At 50.4% G+C, this 12,905-nt stretch overlaps 1 protein-coding gene across 4 annotated transcripts in view; it reads left to right on the top strand.

Moving 5' to 3' along the window:
- LOC115101845 (brefeldin A-inhibited guanine nucleotide-exchange protein 2-like) overlaps positions 1-12,905 on the top strand; it is an 82,693-nt gene that overhangs the window by 62,720 nt on the left and 7,068 nt on the right. For all 4 annotated transcript variants that reach the window (XM_065005208.1, XM_065005209.1, XM_065005207.1 and 1 more), the window contains exons 25-31: positions 4,462-4,631; positions 5,077-5,228; positions 5,402-5,574; positions 5,889-6,049; positions 10,570-10,700; positions 11,195-11,324; positions 12,727-12,862. In XM_065005208.1, the coding sequence (XP_064861280.1) occupies positions 4,462-4,631; positions 5,077-5,228; positions 5,402-5,574; positions 5,889-6,049; positions 10,570-10,700; positions 11,195-11,324; positions 12,727-12,862 (1,053 nt within the window). The remainder of the gene's footprint in view (positions 1-4,461; positions 4,632-5,076; positions 5,229-5,401; positions 5,575-5,888; positions 6,050-10,569; positions 10,701-11,194; positions 11,325-12,726; positions 12,863-12,905) is intronic.

Below are 12,905 nucleotides of genomic sequence, written 5' to 3'. Positions count from 1 at the left end.
CTCTGGCAGTGTGTGAATGTGTTTCTCCGTCTCTGGCAGCGTGTGAATGTGTTCCTCTGTATCCGTCTGGCAGCGTGTGAATGTGTTTCTCCGTCTCTGGCAGTGTGTGAATGTGTTTCTCTGTATCCGTCTCTGGCAGCGTGTGAATGTGTTTCTCTGTATCCATCTCTGGCAGCGTGTGAATGTGTTTCTCTGTATCTGTCTCTGGCAGCGTGTGAATGTGTTTCTCCGTCTCTGGCAGTGTGTGAATGTGTTTCTCCGTCTCTGGCAGTGTGTGAATGTGTTTCTCTGTATCCGTCTCTGGCAGCGTGTGAATGTGTTTCTCCGTCTCTGGCAGCGTGTGAATGTGTTTCTCTGTCTCTGGCAGCGTGTGAATGTGGTTCTCCGTCTCTGGCAGTGTGTGAATGTGTTTCTCTGTCTCTGGCAGCGTGTGAATGTGTTTCTCCGTCTCTGGCAGTGTGTGAATGTTTTCTCTGTATCCGTCTCTGGCAGCGTGTGAATGTGTTTCTCCGTCTCTGGCAGCGTGTGAATGTGTTTCTCCGTCTCTGGCAGCGTGTGAATGTGTTTCTCCGTCTCTGGCAGTGTGTGAATGTGTTTTTCCGTCTCTGGCAGCGTGTGAATGTGTTTCTCTGTATCCGTCTCTGGCAGCGTGTGAGTGTGTTTTTCCGTCTCTGGCAGCGTGTGAATGTGTTTCTCTGTCTCTGGCAGTGTGTGAATGTGTTTCTCTGTATCCGTCTCTGGCAGCGTGTGAATGTGTTTCTCTGTATCCGTCTCTGGCAGCGTGTGAATGTGTTTCTCTGTATCCGTCTCTGGCAGCGTGTGAATGTGTTCCTCTGTATCCGTCTCTGGCAGCGTGTGAATGTGTTTCTCTGTATCCGTCTCTGGCAGCGTGTGAATGTGTTTCTCCGTCTCTGGCAGCGTGTGAATGTGTTTCTCTGTATCCATCTCTGGCAGTGTGTGAATGTGTTTCTCCGTCTCTGGCAGCGTGTGAATGTGTTTCTCTGTATCCGTCTGGCAGCGTGTGAATGTGTTTCTCCGTCTCTGGCAGTGTGTGAATGTGTTTCTCTGTATCCGTCTCTGGCAGCGTGTGAATGTGTTTCTCTGTATCCATCTCTGGCAGCGTGTGAATGTGTTTCTCTGTATCCGTCTGGCAGCGTGTGAATGTGTTTCTCTGTATCCGTCTCTGGCAGCGTGTGAATGTGTTTCTCTGTATCCGTCTCTGGCAGCGTGTGAATGTGTTCCTCTGTATCCGTCTCTGGCAGCGTGTGAATGTGTTTCTCTGTATCCGTCTCTGGCAGCGTGTGAATGTGTTTCTCTGTATCCATCTCTGGCAGTGTGTGAATGTGTTTCTCCGTCTCTGGCAGCGTGTGAATGTGTTTCTCTGTATCCGTCTGGCAGCGTGTGAATGTGTTTCTCCGTCTCTGGCAGTGTGTGAATGTGTTTCTCTGTATCCGTCTCTGGCAGCGTGTGAATGTGTTTCTCTGTATCCATCTCTGGCAGCGTGTGAATGTGTTTCTCTGTATCTGTCTCTGGCAGCGTGTGAATGTGTTTCTCCGTCTCTGGCAGTGTGTGAATGTGTTTCTCCGTCTCTGGCAGTGTGTGAATGTGTTTCTCTGTATCCGTCTCTGGCAGCGTGTGAATGTGTTTCTCCGTCTCTGGCAGCGTGTGAATGTGTTTCTCTGTCTCTGGCAGCGTGTGAATGTGGTTCTCCGTCTCTGGCAGTGTGTGAATGTGTTTCTCTGTCTCTGGCAGCGTGTGAATGTGTTTCTCCGTCTCTGGCAGTGTGTGAATGTTTTCTCTGTATCCGTCTCTGGCAGCCTGTGAATGTGTTTCTCCGTCTCTGGCAGCGTGTGAATGTGTTTCTCCGTCTCTGGCAGCGTGTGAATGTGTTTCTCTGTATCCGTCTGGCAGTGTGTGAATGTGTTTCTCTGTATCTGTCTCTGGCAGCGTGTGAATGTGTTTCTCTGTATCCGTCTGGCAGTGTGTGAATGTGTTTCTCTGTATCTGTCTCTGGCAGCGTGTGAATGTGTTTCTCTGTATCTGTCTCTGGCAGCGTGTGAATGTGTTTCTCTGTATCCGTCTGGCAGTGTGTGAATGTGTTTCTCTGTATCCATCTCTGGCAGCGTGTGAATGTGTTTCTCTGTATCCGTCTGGCAGTGTGTGAATGTGTTTCTCTGTATCCGTCTCTGGCAGCGTGTGAATGTGTTTCTCTGTCTCTGGCAGCGTGTGAATGTGTTTCTCTGTATCTGTCTCTGGCAGCGTGTGAATGTGTTTCTCCGTCTCTGGCAGTGTGTGAATGTGTTTCTCTGTATCCGTCTGGCAGTGTGTGAATGTGTTTCTCCGTCTCTGGCAGTGTGTGAATGTGTTTCTCTGTATCCGTCTCTGGCAGCGTGTGAATGTGTTTCTCCGTCTCTGGCAGCGTGTGAATGTGTTTATCTGTCTCTGGCAGCGTGTGAATGTGTTTCTCCGTCTCTGGCAGTGTGTGAATGTGTTTCTCTGTATCCGTCTCTGGCAGCGTGTGAATGTGTTTCTCCGTCTCTGGCAGCGTGTGAATGTGTTTCTCTGTCTCTGGCAGCGTGTGAATGTGTTTCTCCGTCTCTGGCAGTGTGTGAATGTGTTTCTCCGTCTCTGGCAGCGTGTGAATGTGTTTCTCTGTCTCTGGCAGCGTGTGAATGTGTTTCTCCGTCTCTGGCAGCGTGTGAATGTGTTTCTCCGTCTCTGGCAGCGTGTGAATGTGTTTCTCTGTATCCGTCTCTGGCAGCGTGTGAATGTGTTTCTCTGTATCCGTCTCTGGCAGCGTGTGAATGTGTTTCTCTGTATCCGTCTCTGGCAGCGTGTGAATGTGTTTCTCTGTATCCGTCTCTGGCAGTGTGTGAATGTGTTTCTCCGTCTCTGGCAGCGTGTGAATGTGTTTCTCTGTATCCGTCTCTGGCAGCGTGTGAATGTGTTTCTCCGTCTCTGGCAGTGTGTGAATGTGTTTCTCTGTCTCTGGCAGCGTGTGAATGTGTTTCTCCGTCTCTGGCAGCGTGTGAATGTGTTTCTCTGTATCCGTCTCTGGCAGCGTGTGAATGTGTTTCTCTGTATCCGTCTCTGGCAGTGTGTGAATGTGTTTCTCTGTATCCGTCTCTGGCAGTGTGTGAATGTGTTTCTCTGTATCCGTCTCTGGCAGCGTGTGAATGTGTTTCTCTGTATCCGTCTCTGGCAGCGTGTGAATGTGTTTCTCTGTATCTGGCAGTGTGTGAATGTGTTTCTCTGTCTCTGGCAGCGTGTGAATGTGTTTCTCTGTCTCTGGCAGTGTGTGAATGTGTTTCTCCGTCTCTGGCAGCGTGTGAATGTGTTTCTCTGTCTCTGGCAGTGTGTGAATGTGTTTCTCCGTCTCTGGCAGTGTGTGAATGTGTTTCTCTGTCTCTGGCAGTGTGTGAATGTGTTTCTCTGTCTCTGGCAGCGTGTGAATGTGTTTCTCTGTCTCTGGCAGCGTGTGAATGTGTTTCTCTGTATCTGGCAGCGTGTGAATGTGTTACTCTGTATCTGTCTCTGGCAGCGTGTGAATGTGTTTCTCCGTCTCTGGCAGCGTGTGAATGTGTTTCTCTGTATCCATCTCTGGCAGCGTGTGAATGTGTTTCTCCGTCTCTGGCAGTGTGTGAATGTGTTTCTCCTTCTCTGGCAGTGTGTGAATGTGTTTCTCCGTCTCTGGCAGCGTGTGAATGTGTTTCTCTGTCTCTGGCAGTGTGTGAATGTGTTTCTCCGTCTCTGGCAGTGTGTGAATGTGTTTCTCTGTCTCTGGCAGTGTGTGAATGTGTTTCTCTGTCTCTGGCAGCGTGTGAATGTGTTTCTCTGTCTCTGGCAGCGTGTGAATGTGTTTCTCTGTATCTGGCAGCGTGTGAATGTGTTTCTCTGTATCTGTCTCTGGCAGCGTGTGAATGTGTTTCTCCGTCTCTGGCAGCGTGTGAATGTGTTTCTCTGTATCCGTCTCTGGCAGCGTGTGAATGTGTTTCTCCGTCTCTGGCAGTGTGTGAATGTGTTTCTCTGTCTCTGGCAGTGTGTGAATGTGTTTCTCTGTCTCTGGCAGCGTGTGAATGTGTTTCTCTGTCTCTGGCAGTGTGTGAATGTGTTTCTCTGTATCCGTCTCTGGCAACGTGTGAATGTGTTTCTCTGTATCCGTCTCTGGCAACGTGTGAATGTGTTTCTCTGTATCCGTCTCTGGCAGCGTGTGAATGTGTTTCTCTGTATCTGTCTCTGGCAACGTGTGAATGTGTTTCTCTGTATCTGTCTCTGGCAACGTGTGAATGTGTTTCTCTGTATCTGTCTCTGGCAACGTGTGAATGTGTTTCTCTGTATCCGTCTCTGGCAGCGTGTGAATGTGTTTCTCTGTATCCGTCTCTGGCAGCGTGTGAATGTGTTTCTCCGTCTCTGGCAGCGTGTGAATGTGTGTCTTGACGTCGTCCTGTGTCCTATTCCTAGTGGACTTTGTGCGCTGGTTGTGTGCGGTCTCCATGGATGAGCTGGCCTCTGCTCACCAGCCGAGGATGTTCAGTCTGCAGAAGATAGTAGAGATATCTTACTACAACATGAACCGTATCCGCCTGCAGTGGTCACGCATCTGGCAGGTCATTGGAGACCACTTCAACAAGGTGAGTGACTTCCTTCATAAAGTAAGGACGGTTTCCCAGAACCAAATTAAGCCTACTTCTGGACTAAGAAACACTTTTAGTGGAGACTCTGCGTTGAGTAGTATTGTTAGTCCATCGATAGTATTAAAGGGATACTTTGGATACCATTTTTGTCTCTGGGTTCAGTATGAAGGAAGTTAGAGGTAGCATGCTAGCAGACTCCCAAAGACTTGCAGTCATTGCGCTTATGCTTCCTAGCATTGGCTGGCGAAACTACTTCCAACTTCCTTCGTACTGGACACAGAGACATAAAAACGGCATCCTCTAGTACCTCTGACTCTGAGAAGTAGATAAAGGGATTCATTGCCAAAATATCCCTTTAATCTATTAATCTAACCTGATTTTGCAAAGACTTAGCCTATCTATTGACTGTGGATCTATGCCTGTGTATTTGCTACTCTCCCAGGTGGGCTGCAACCCCAATGAGGATGTGGCCATCTTTGCGGTGGACTCTCTGAGGCAACTGTCAATGAAGTTCCTGGAGAAAGGAGAGCTGGCTAACTTCCGCTTCCAGAAGGACTTCCTCCGGCCATTTGAACACATCATGAAGAAGAACAGGTAGACATGGACCAGGGGGAAGGGACCGTTCTTGAAATGGGTCGTGTGAAGGGAGTAAAATGAAAGCGGCAGAGGTGATTTGGGTCAATATTGAGGATATGATGAGGGGGGGAACCCTCCCTCTACACACTCGCAACAAACCATTGACTGTTTGACCGACCTCTCCTCCACAGATCTCCCACTATCAGGGACATGGTGATCCGCTGTGTGGCCCAGATGGTCAACTCCCAGGCTGCCAACATCCGGTCCGGCTGGAAGAACATCTTCTCTGTGTTCCACCAGGCCGCCTCGGATCACGACGAGACCATTGTGGAGCTGGCCTTCCAGACCACTGGCCACATAGTCAGTGAGTACAGTCCGTCACAGGGTAGCCTAGTGGTTAGAGCGTGGGACTAGTAACCGGAAGGTTGCAAGTTCAAACCCCCGAGCTGACAAGGTACAAATCTGTAGTTCTGCCCCTGAACAGGCAGTTAACCCACTGTTCCTAGGCCGTCATTGAAAATAAGAATTTGTTCTTAACTGACTTGCCTGGTTAAATAAAGGGAAAATAGAAATAAACATCAGGACTCTGGCTCACCATTTTGACTGACAGTCGACGGCCAACTCTGTAGAGAAATGGACTGCTGATGAACAGTTTCTCTCACTCTCTCTCTCCTCCAGTGATCACGTTTCAGCAGCACTTTGCAGCAGCCATAGACTCCTTCCAGGATGCGGTGAAGTGTCTGTCTGAGTTTGTGTGCAACGCTGCCTTTCCTGACACCAGTATGGAGGCCATCCGGCTCATCCGCCACTGCGCTAAATATGTCGCAGACCGGCCGCAGGTAGGCACCACACAGGCCCCCGGGTAGGGTAGGCACCACACAGGCCCCCGGGTAGGGTAGGCACCACACAGGCCCCCGGGTAGGGTAGGCACCACACAGGCCCCCGGGTAGGGTAGGCACCACACAGGCCCCCAGGTAGGGTAGGCACCACACAGGCCCCCGGGTAGGGTAGGCACCACACAGGCCCCCGGGTAGGGTAGGCACCACACAGGCCCCCGGTTAGGGTAGGCACCACACAGGCCCCCGGTTAGGGTAGGCACCACACAGGCCCCCGGGTAGGGTAGGCACCACACAGGCCCCCGGGTAGGGTAGGCACCACACAGGCCCCGGGTAGGGTAGGCACCACACAGGCCCCGGGTAGGGTAGGCACCACACAGGCCCCGGGTAGGGTAGGCACCACACAGGCCCCGGGTAGGGTAGGCACCACACAGGCCCACACAGGCCCCCGGGTAGGGTAGGCACCACACAGGGTAGGCACCACACAGGCCCCCGGGTAGGGTAGGCACCACACAGGCCCCCGGGTAGGGTAGGCACCACACAGGCCCCCGGGTAGGGTAGGCACCACACAGGCCCCCGGGTAGGGTAGGCACCACACAGGGCCCCGGTTAGGGTAGGCACCACACAGGGCCCCGGTTAGGGTAGGCACCACACAGGCCCCCGGGTAGGGTAGGCACCACACAGGCCCCCGGGTAGGGTAGGCACCACACAGGCCCCCGGGTAGGGTAGGCACCACACAGGGTAGGCACCACACAGGCCCCGGGTAGGGTAGGCACCACACAGGCCCCGGGTAGGGTAGGCACCACACAGGCCCCGGGTAGGGTAGGCACCACACAGGCCCCGGGTAGGGTAGGCACCACACAGGCCCCCGGTTAGGTAGGCACCACACAGGCCCCGGGTAGGGTAGGCACCACACAGGCCCCGGGTAGGGTAGGCACCACACAGGCCCCGGGTAGGGTAGGCACCACACAGGCCCCGGGTAGGGTAGGCACCACACAGGCCCCGGGTAGGGTAGGCACCACACAGGCCCCGGGTAGGGTAGGCACCACACAGGCCCCCGGGTAGGGTAGGCACCACACAGGGTAGGCACGACACAGGCCCCCGGGTAGGGTAGGCACCACACAGGCCCCCGGGTAGGGTAGGCACCACACAGGCCCCCGGGTAGGGTAGGCACCACACAGGCCCCCGGGTAGGGTAGGCACCACACAGGCCCCCGGGTAGGGTAGGCACCACACAGGGTAGGCACCACACAGGCCCCCGGGTAGGGTAGGCACCACACAGGGTAGGCACCACACAGGCCCCCGGGTAGGGTAGGCACCACACAGGGTAGGCACCACACAGGCCCCCGGGTAGGGTAGGCACCACACAGGCCCCCGGGTAGGGTAGGCACCACACAGGCCCCCGGGTAGGGTAGGCACCACACAGGGCCCGGTTAGGGTAGGCACCACACAGGGCCCCGGTTAGGGTAGGCACCACACAGGCCCCCGGTTAGGGTAGGCACCACACAGGCCCCCGGGTAGGGTAGGCACCACACAGGCCCCCGGGTAGGGTAGGCACCACACAGGGTAGGCACCACACAGGCCCCGGTTAGGGTAGGCACCACACAGGCCCCGGTTAGGGTAGGCACCACACAGGCCCCGGTTAGGGTAGGCACCACACAGGCCCCGGTTAGGGTAGGCACCACACAGGCCCCGGGTAGGGTAGGCACCACACAGGCCCCGGGTAGGGTAGGCACCACACAGGCCCCGGGTAGGGTAGGCACCACACAGGCCCCGGGTAGGGTAAAAAAAAACAGTTGGAAAATGAACTTGAAATCTGGACATGGGTTACAAATCTGGACAAGAAAAAGCAAGCACTTGTGGTGGTATTAACGCTCGAAGGGAGAGAGAGAGATGCAGCACAGGAAATATCCAACCAGGATGATGGTATGGGAACTCTGATTAGAGCACTAGATTCTGTGTGTCTTAAAGAAGAGAAAAGCCGTACCTACGAGGCATATTCAAACTTTGACAGTGTTACTAGAGACATTTCGGCACAATTTTAATTTACAGATAGCCAGGGGCACACTCGAACACTGACATAATTTACAAAGGAAGCATGTGTTTAGTGAGTCCACCAGATCAGAGGCAGTAGGGACGACGTTCTCTTGATAAGTGTGAATTATAATTTTTTTCATGATCTGCTAAGCATTCAAAATGTAACAAGTACTTTTGGGTTTCAGGGAAAATGTATGGAGTAAAAAGTACAAAATTTTCTTTAGGAATGTAGTGAAGTAAAAGTTACATTTTTAATATAAATAGTAAAGTACAGATACCCCAAAAAACTACTTAAGTAGTACTTTAAAGTTTTCTTACTTCGGTTCTTTACACCACTGTTGGATGCAATAACAGACTACATAATTGATTTCGAACCGAGGTAAAATAGGATGTGCAAGTACATGGTTCTTCCGGATGCAGTGTTACACGGAACCCAAACCGGCTGCGCGCGTGCACCATCGTGCATTGTCCCCCCCACACCAATCACGACACGCAGGTTAAAATATCAAAACAAACTCTGAACCAATTATATTAATTTGGACAGGTCAAAAATAATTAAACATTTATGGAAATTTAGCTAGTTAGCTTGCACTTGGTAGCTAATTTGTCCTATTTAGCTAGCTTGCTTTTGCTAGCGAATTTGTCCTGGGATATAAACATTGAGTTATTTTACCTGAAATGCACAAGGTCCTCTACTTCAACAATTAATCCACAATTAAAACGGTCAACCGAATCATTTCTTGTCATCTTTCCTCCTAGGCTTTTTATTCTCTAGACTTTCTATTGCGATTGGCAACTTTCATAAATTAGGTGCTTTACCGCCACCGACCTCGTTCGTCTTTGTCACCCACGTGGGTATAACCAATGGGGAGATGGCACGTGGGTACCTGCTGCTATAAACCAATGAGGAGATGGGAGAGGCAACACTTGCAGCGTGATCTGCGTCAGAAATAGAACTGACTTCTATTTTAGCCCTTGGCAACGCAGACACTCGTTGGCGGGCGAAAGCAGTGTGGGTGCAATAATTGAATAATATAGATTTCTACATTTATTTTGCGCGAGCAGGTGGAGTCTGCCTGTTAGCTTTCACGTTGGTAGATACTGCCTGTATGGATGGTAGGGGGAAACAGTTGGCTATGACTGCTTGTACTGTGCTGACTCTTGCATCAATGAAATCGGCACAACAACAAAAATGTCTGTAAAGATGGCTGTCGTGCCAATAACAGATGGAATGCAAGTGAGTGACTCGGTATACCACACCGAGCAGCAGAGAAAAGGTGCCAACAAGTCACGTTCTCAAGACAACCAGAAGAGGGCGCCATTGCCCTGCACAAATCCACTTGACAGTTATTGGAAGGAGATCAAAATGTGCTATTTGTCAAAGCACTTACCAATGGGTTAAAGATGACATGATTATCCTCATAACAACTAACAGAGGGAAATGTCATCCGAGGGAGCAGTGTAACACTGTTTTCAAACCAATCTGCCTCTAACACAGATGTTTATAGTTGAGTCCAATAGGACCTGCTGTGAGTCATACTGCGTGTACACGCACAGTGTTTGGTGCTAAATGGTTTGATAGCAATGTCAGTCAACTAAATATGAAAGAAGTACACCATGTGAAAATCGTGATACCAGCAAAAATAGGTCAGACTAAGTGTCACATTAAAACAGAGGTGGTCCCAGCAGATATCCCTTTACTTGAATGAATAAAAAAAGAATACGTTTTTTTTCTTTTTTCGTGTCAAATTGCCTGTTGGAAGCCCGTCCCTTATGGGAGTAAGAGACACACGTAAACAAACGAGAAGGGACCAGTGTGAGACTCCACCTGTCAGCACTACATGCAGCCAGAGAAGTGTTCACTGAAGCAGAGAGTGTTCAGAGAGAATTCACAGCTTCGTCCCTCAGATGAGAAGTACGAGACTGGAAACAAAGTGTACTACAAATGAGTTGACTGTCGAGTGGAGAGGACCCGGGAGTAGTCATTGGCCAAGAAGGTGTGGTGATATTTGTGAGGCCCGGCTGCACTGTTGTCAGAGTGCGTCTCTCAAGATTGTGAAAAGTAAATGACCAACCAGTTGGAAGGGCTGTTGCTGAGAATCAGCCTCCTACTGAAAATGACACATTTAATAGGCACAAACCTACCAGATGTCTCCAGCCACTGATATAGACACTGAAACTGACACAGGAAAATGGAGCAGAGACCTTCAACCATGACACAGGTAATACTGTTGAGGGTTCAAATGAGGAAAACGTTCAACAGCCACTGAAACCCCTCAGGCCACGGGTAGGGACCCCGCAGGCCGCGGGTAGGGACCCCCCGCAGGCCGCGGGTAGGGGCCCCGCAGAATCCCCGAGTGCATCCCAGACCTAGATTACAAACAGCCTCATTGCTCTCTAATCACGCCTGCACTGTACGCCATCTGAAAATGTTGCATCACGGTGTTTCTGTTCCATGCTCTGAGTGTCTTCCCGGTCTGTCCCCAGGCTCTGCGGGAGTACACCAGTGATGACATGAACGTGGCCCCAGGGGACCGGGTGTGGGTGAGAGGCTGGTTCCCCATCCTCTTTGAGCTGTCCTGCATCATCAACCGCTGCAAGCTGGACATAAGAACCAGGTAAAACATCTGACCTCGGTTCTGTGTTCAGCTTAAGACCCACTTCCTGTCCGCGTTGTCAAAGGTAACGCACGCAGTTCCCGAATCGAAACGTGGTTTGTTTACATGGAAGGAAGCACGATCATGTCCGACTTCAGATGCAGCTTTTGCAAGTTGGCTAACACGTAAACAGATGGTTATTGTCTATAACTTCGCAGATTTGATTACCAAGCAAACCAGCGAGGCAAGGTAACATATCCCAAGTACAGCTAGATAAAGCTAGAAGAATGATGTACTTGTTGAACATGGCTATACTCGTCAGGCTGGTGTGTTTTTCATGGTCTTCACTCACTGCTAATGGTTCCGACATCAGTATATAGTTAGCCATCTGCTACGGGGCTTGTTGTTTGCTAGTATGCGCGCATCATTCCAACGTGACGTTTGGCTGTAACCGACTTTGATGCTTTGAGCCCAATAGATATGAATGTATGATTATGTACGTCTCTCTGTCACAGGGGTCTGACTGTGATGTTTGAGATTATGAAGAGCTACGGACACACCTTTGAGAAGCACTGGTGGCACGACCTTTTTCGCGTCGTCTTCCGCATCTTCCACAATATGAAGCTCCCTGAGCAGCAGACCGAGGTGAGTGGCTATAGTTATTGTCCTTGCTTAAGTAGTAAGTAAGCCTTGTCCAAGCCAAAAAAAAAAAGCTTGTGGGCCTATGGGAGTTTCTACTGGAATTACACTAAACAGAAATATAAATAAAGTGTTGGTCCCATGTTTCATGAGCTGAAATAAAAGATCCAAGAAATGTTCCATACGCACAAAAAGAGGATTTCTCAAATGTTGTACTCAGGTTGTTTACATCCCTGTTAGTGAGCATTTCTCCTTTGCCAAGATAATCCATCCACCTGACAGGTGTGGCATGTCAAGATGCTGATTTAAACGGCATGATAATTACACAGGTGTACCTTGTGCTGGGGACAATAAAAGGCCACTCTAAAATGTGCAGTTTTGTCACACAACACAATGCCACAGCTGTCTCAAGTTTTGAGGGAGCGTGCAATTGGCATGCTGACTGCAGGAATGTCCACCAGAGCGGTTGTCAGAGAATTGAATGTTAATTTCTCTACCATAAGCTGTTAGAATTTGCCAGTACGTCCACCTAGCCTAACAGTCAGAAACCGTCTCAGGGGAAGCTCGTCATCCTCACCAGAGTCTTGACCGGACTGGGCTTCAGCGTCGTAACTGACTTCATTGGGCAAATTCTCACCTTCGATGGCCACTGGCACGCTGGAGAAATGTGCTCTTCACGGATGAATCTCAGTTTCGACTGTACCGGGCAGATGACAAGACATGTGGGCGAGCGGTTTGCTGATGTCAATAACCCCACTGGTATGGGCAGGCATAAGCTACGGACAACGAACACAATTGCCTTTTTATATATGGCAATTTGAATGCACAGAGATACTCTGATGAGATCCTGAGGCCCATTGTTGTGCCGTTCATTCGCCCGCCATCACCTCATGTTTCAGCGTGATAATACACAGCCCTGTGTCGAAAGGATCTGTACACATTTCCTGGATGCTGAAAATGTCCCAGTTCTTCTATGGCCTGCATACTCACCATGTCACCTGTTGAGCATGTTTGGGATGCTCTGGATTGACATGTACGACAGCATGTTCCAGTTCCTGCCAATATCCAGCAACTTCACACAGCCATTGAAGAAGATTGGGACAACATTCCACAGGCCACAATCAACAGCCTGATCAACTCTTTGAGAAGGAGATATGTCACATTGTATGAGGAGGCAAATGGTGGTCACACCAAATACTGACTGGTTTTCTGATCCTGATTTTAAGTTATCTGGCCAACAGAAGCATATCTGTGTTCTCAGTCATGTGAAATCCATAGATCAGGCCCTTTTTTTGAGTTTATTTCAAGTGACTGATTACCTGAGCTGTGACTGACTGCGACTCTGAAATGTTGCATTTTATATATCTACTTTTTTTTGTTCCATCTTTTGTGTCTTTTGTACCTGTAGAAGCACGAGTGGATGACCACGACCTGTAACCACGCCCTGTACGCCATCTGTGACGTCTTCACCCAGTTCTATGAGCCTCTCAGTGAGGTCCTGTTGGCTGACATCTTCACTCAGCTGCAGTGGTGCGTCAGACAAGGTGGGGGCCTTCCTCTCAACAGTGAGGGGGAGGAAAAACACCG

The sequence above is a fragment of the Oncorhynchus nerka genome, linkage group LG20, assembly GCF_034236695.1.
Source record: "Oncorhynchus nerka isolate Pitt River linkage group LG20, Oner_Uvic_2.0, whole genome shotgun sequence".
Lineage (NCBI taxonomy): Eukaryota > Metazoa > Chordata > Actinopteri > Salmoniformes > Salmonidae > Oncorhynchus > Oncorhynchus nerka.
The sequence above is the reverse complement of the archived record's forward strand: the minus strand, read 5'-3'. Positions and strand labels throughout refer to the sequence as shown.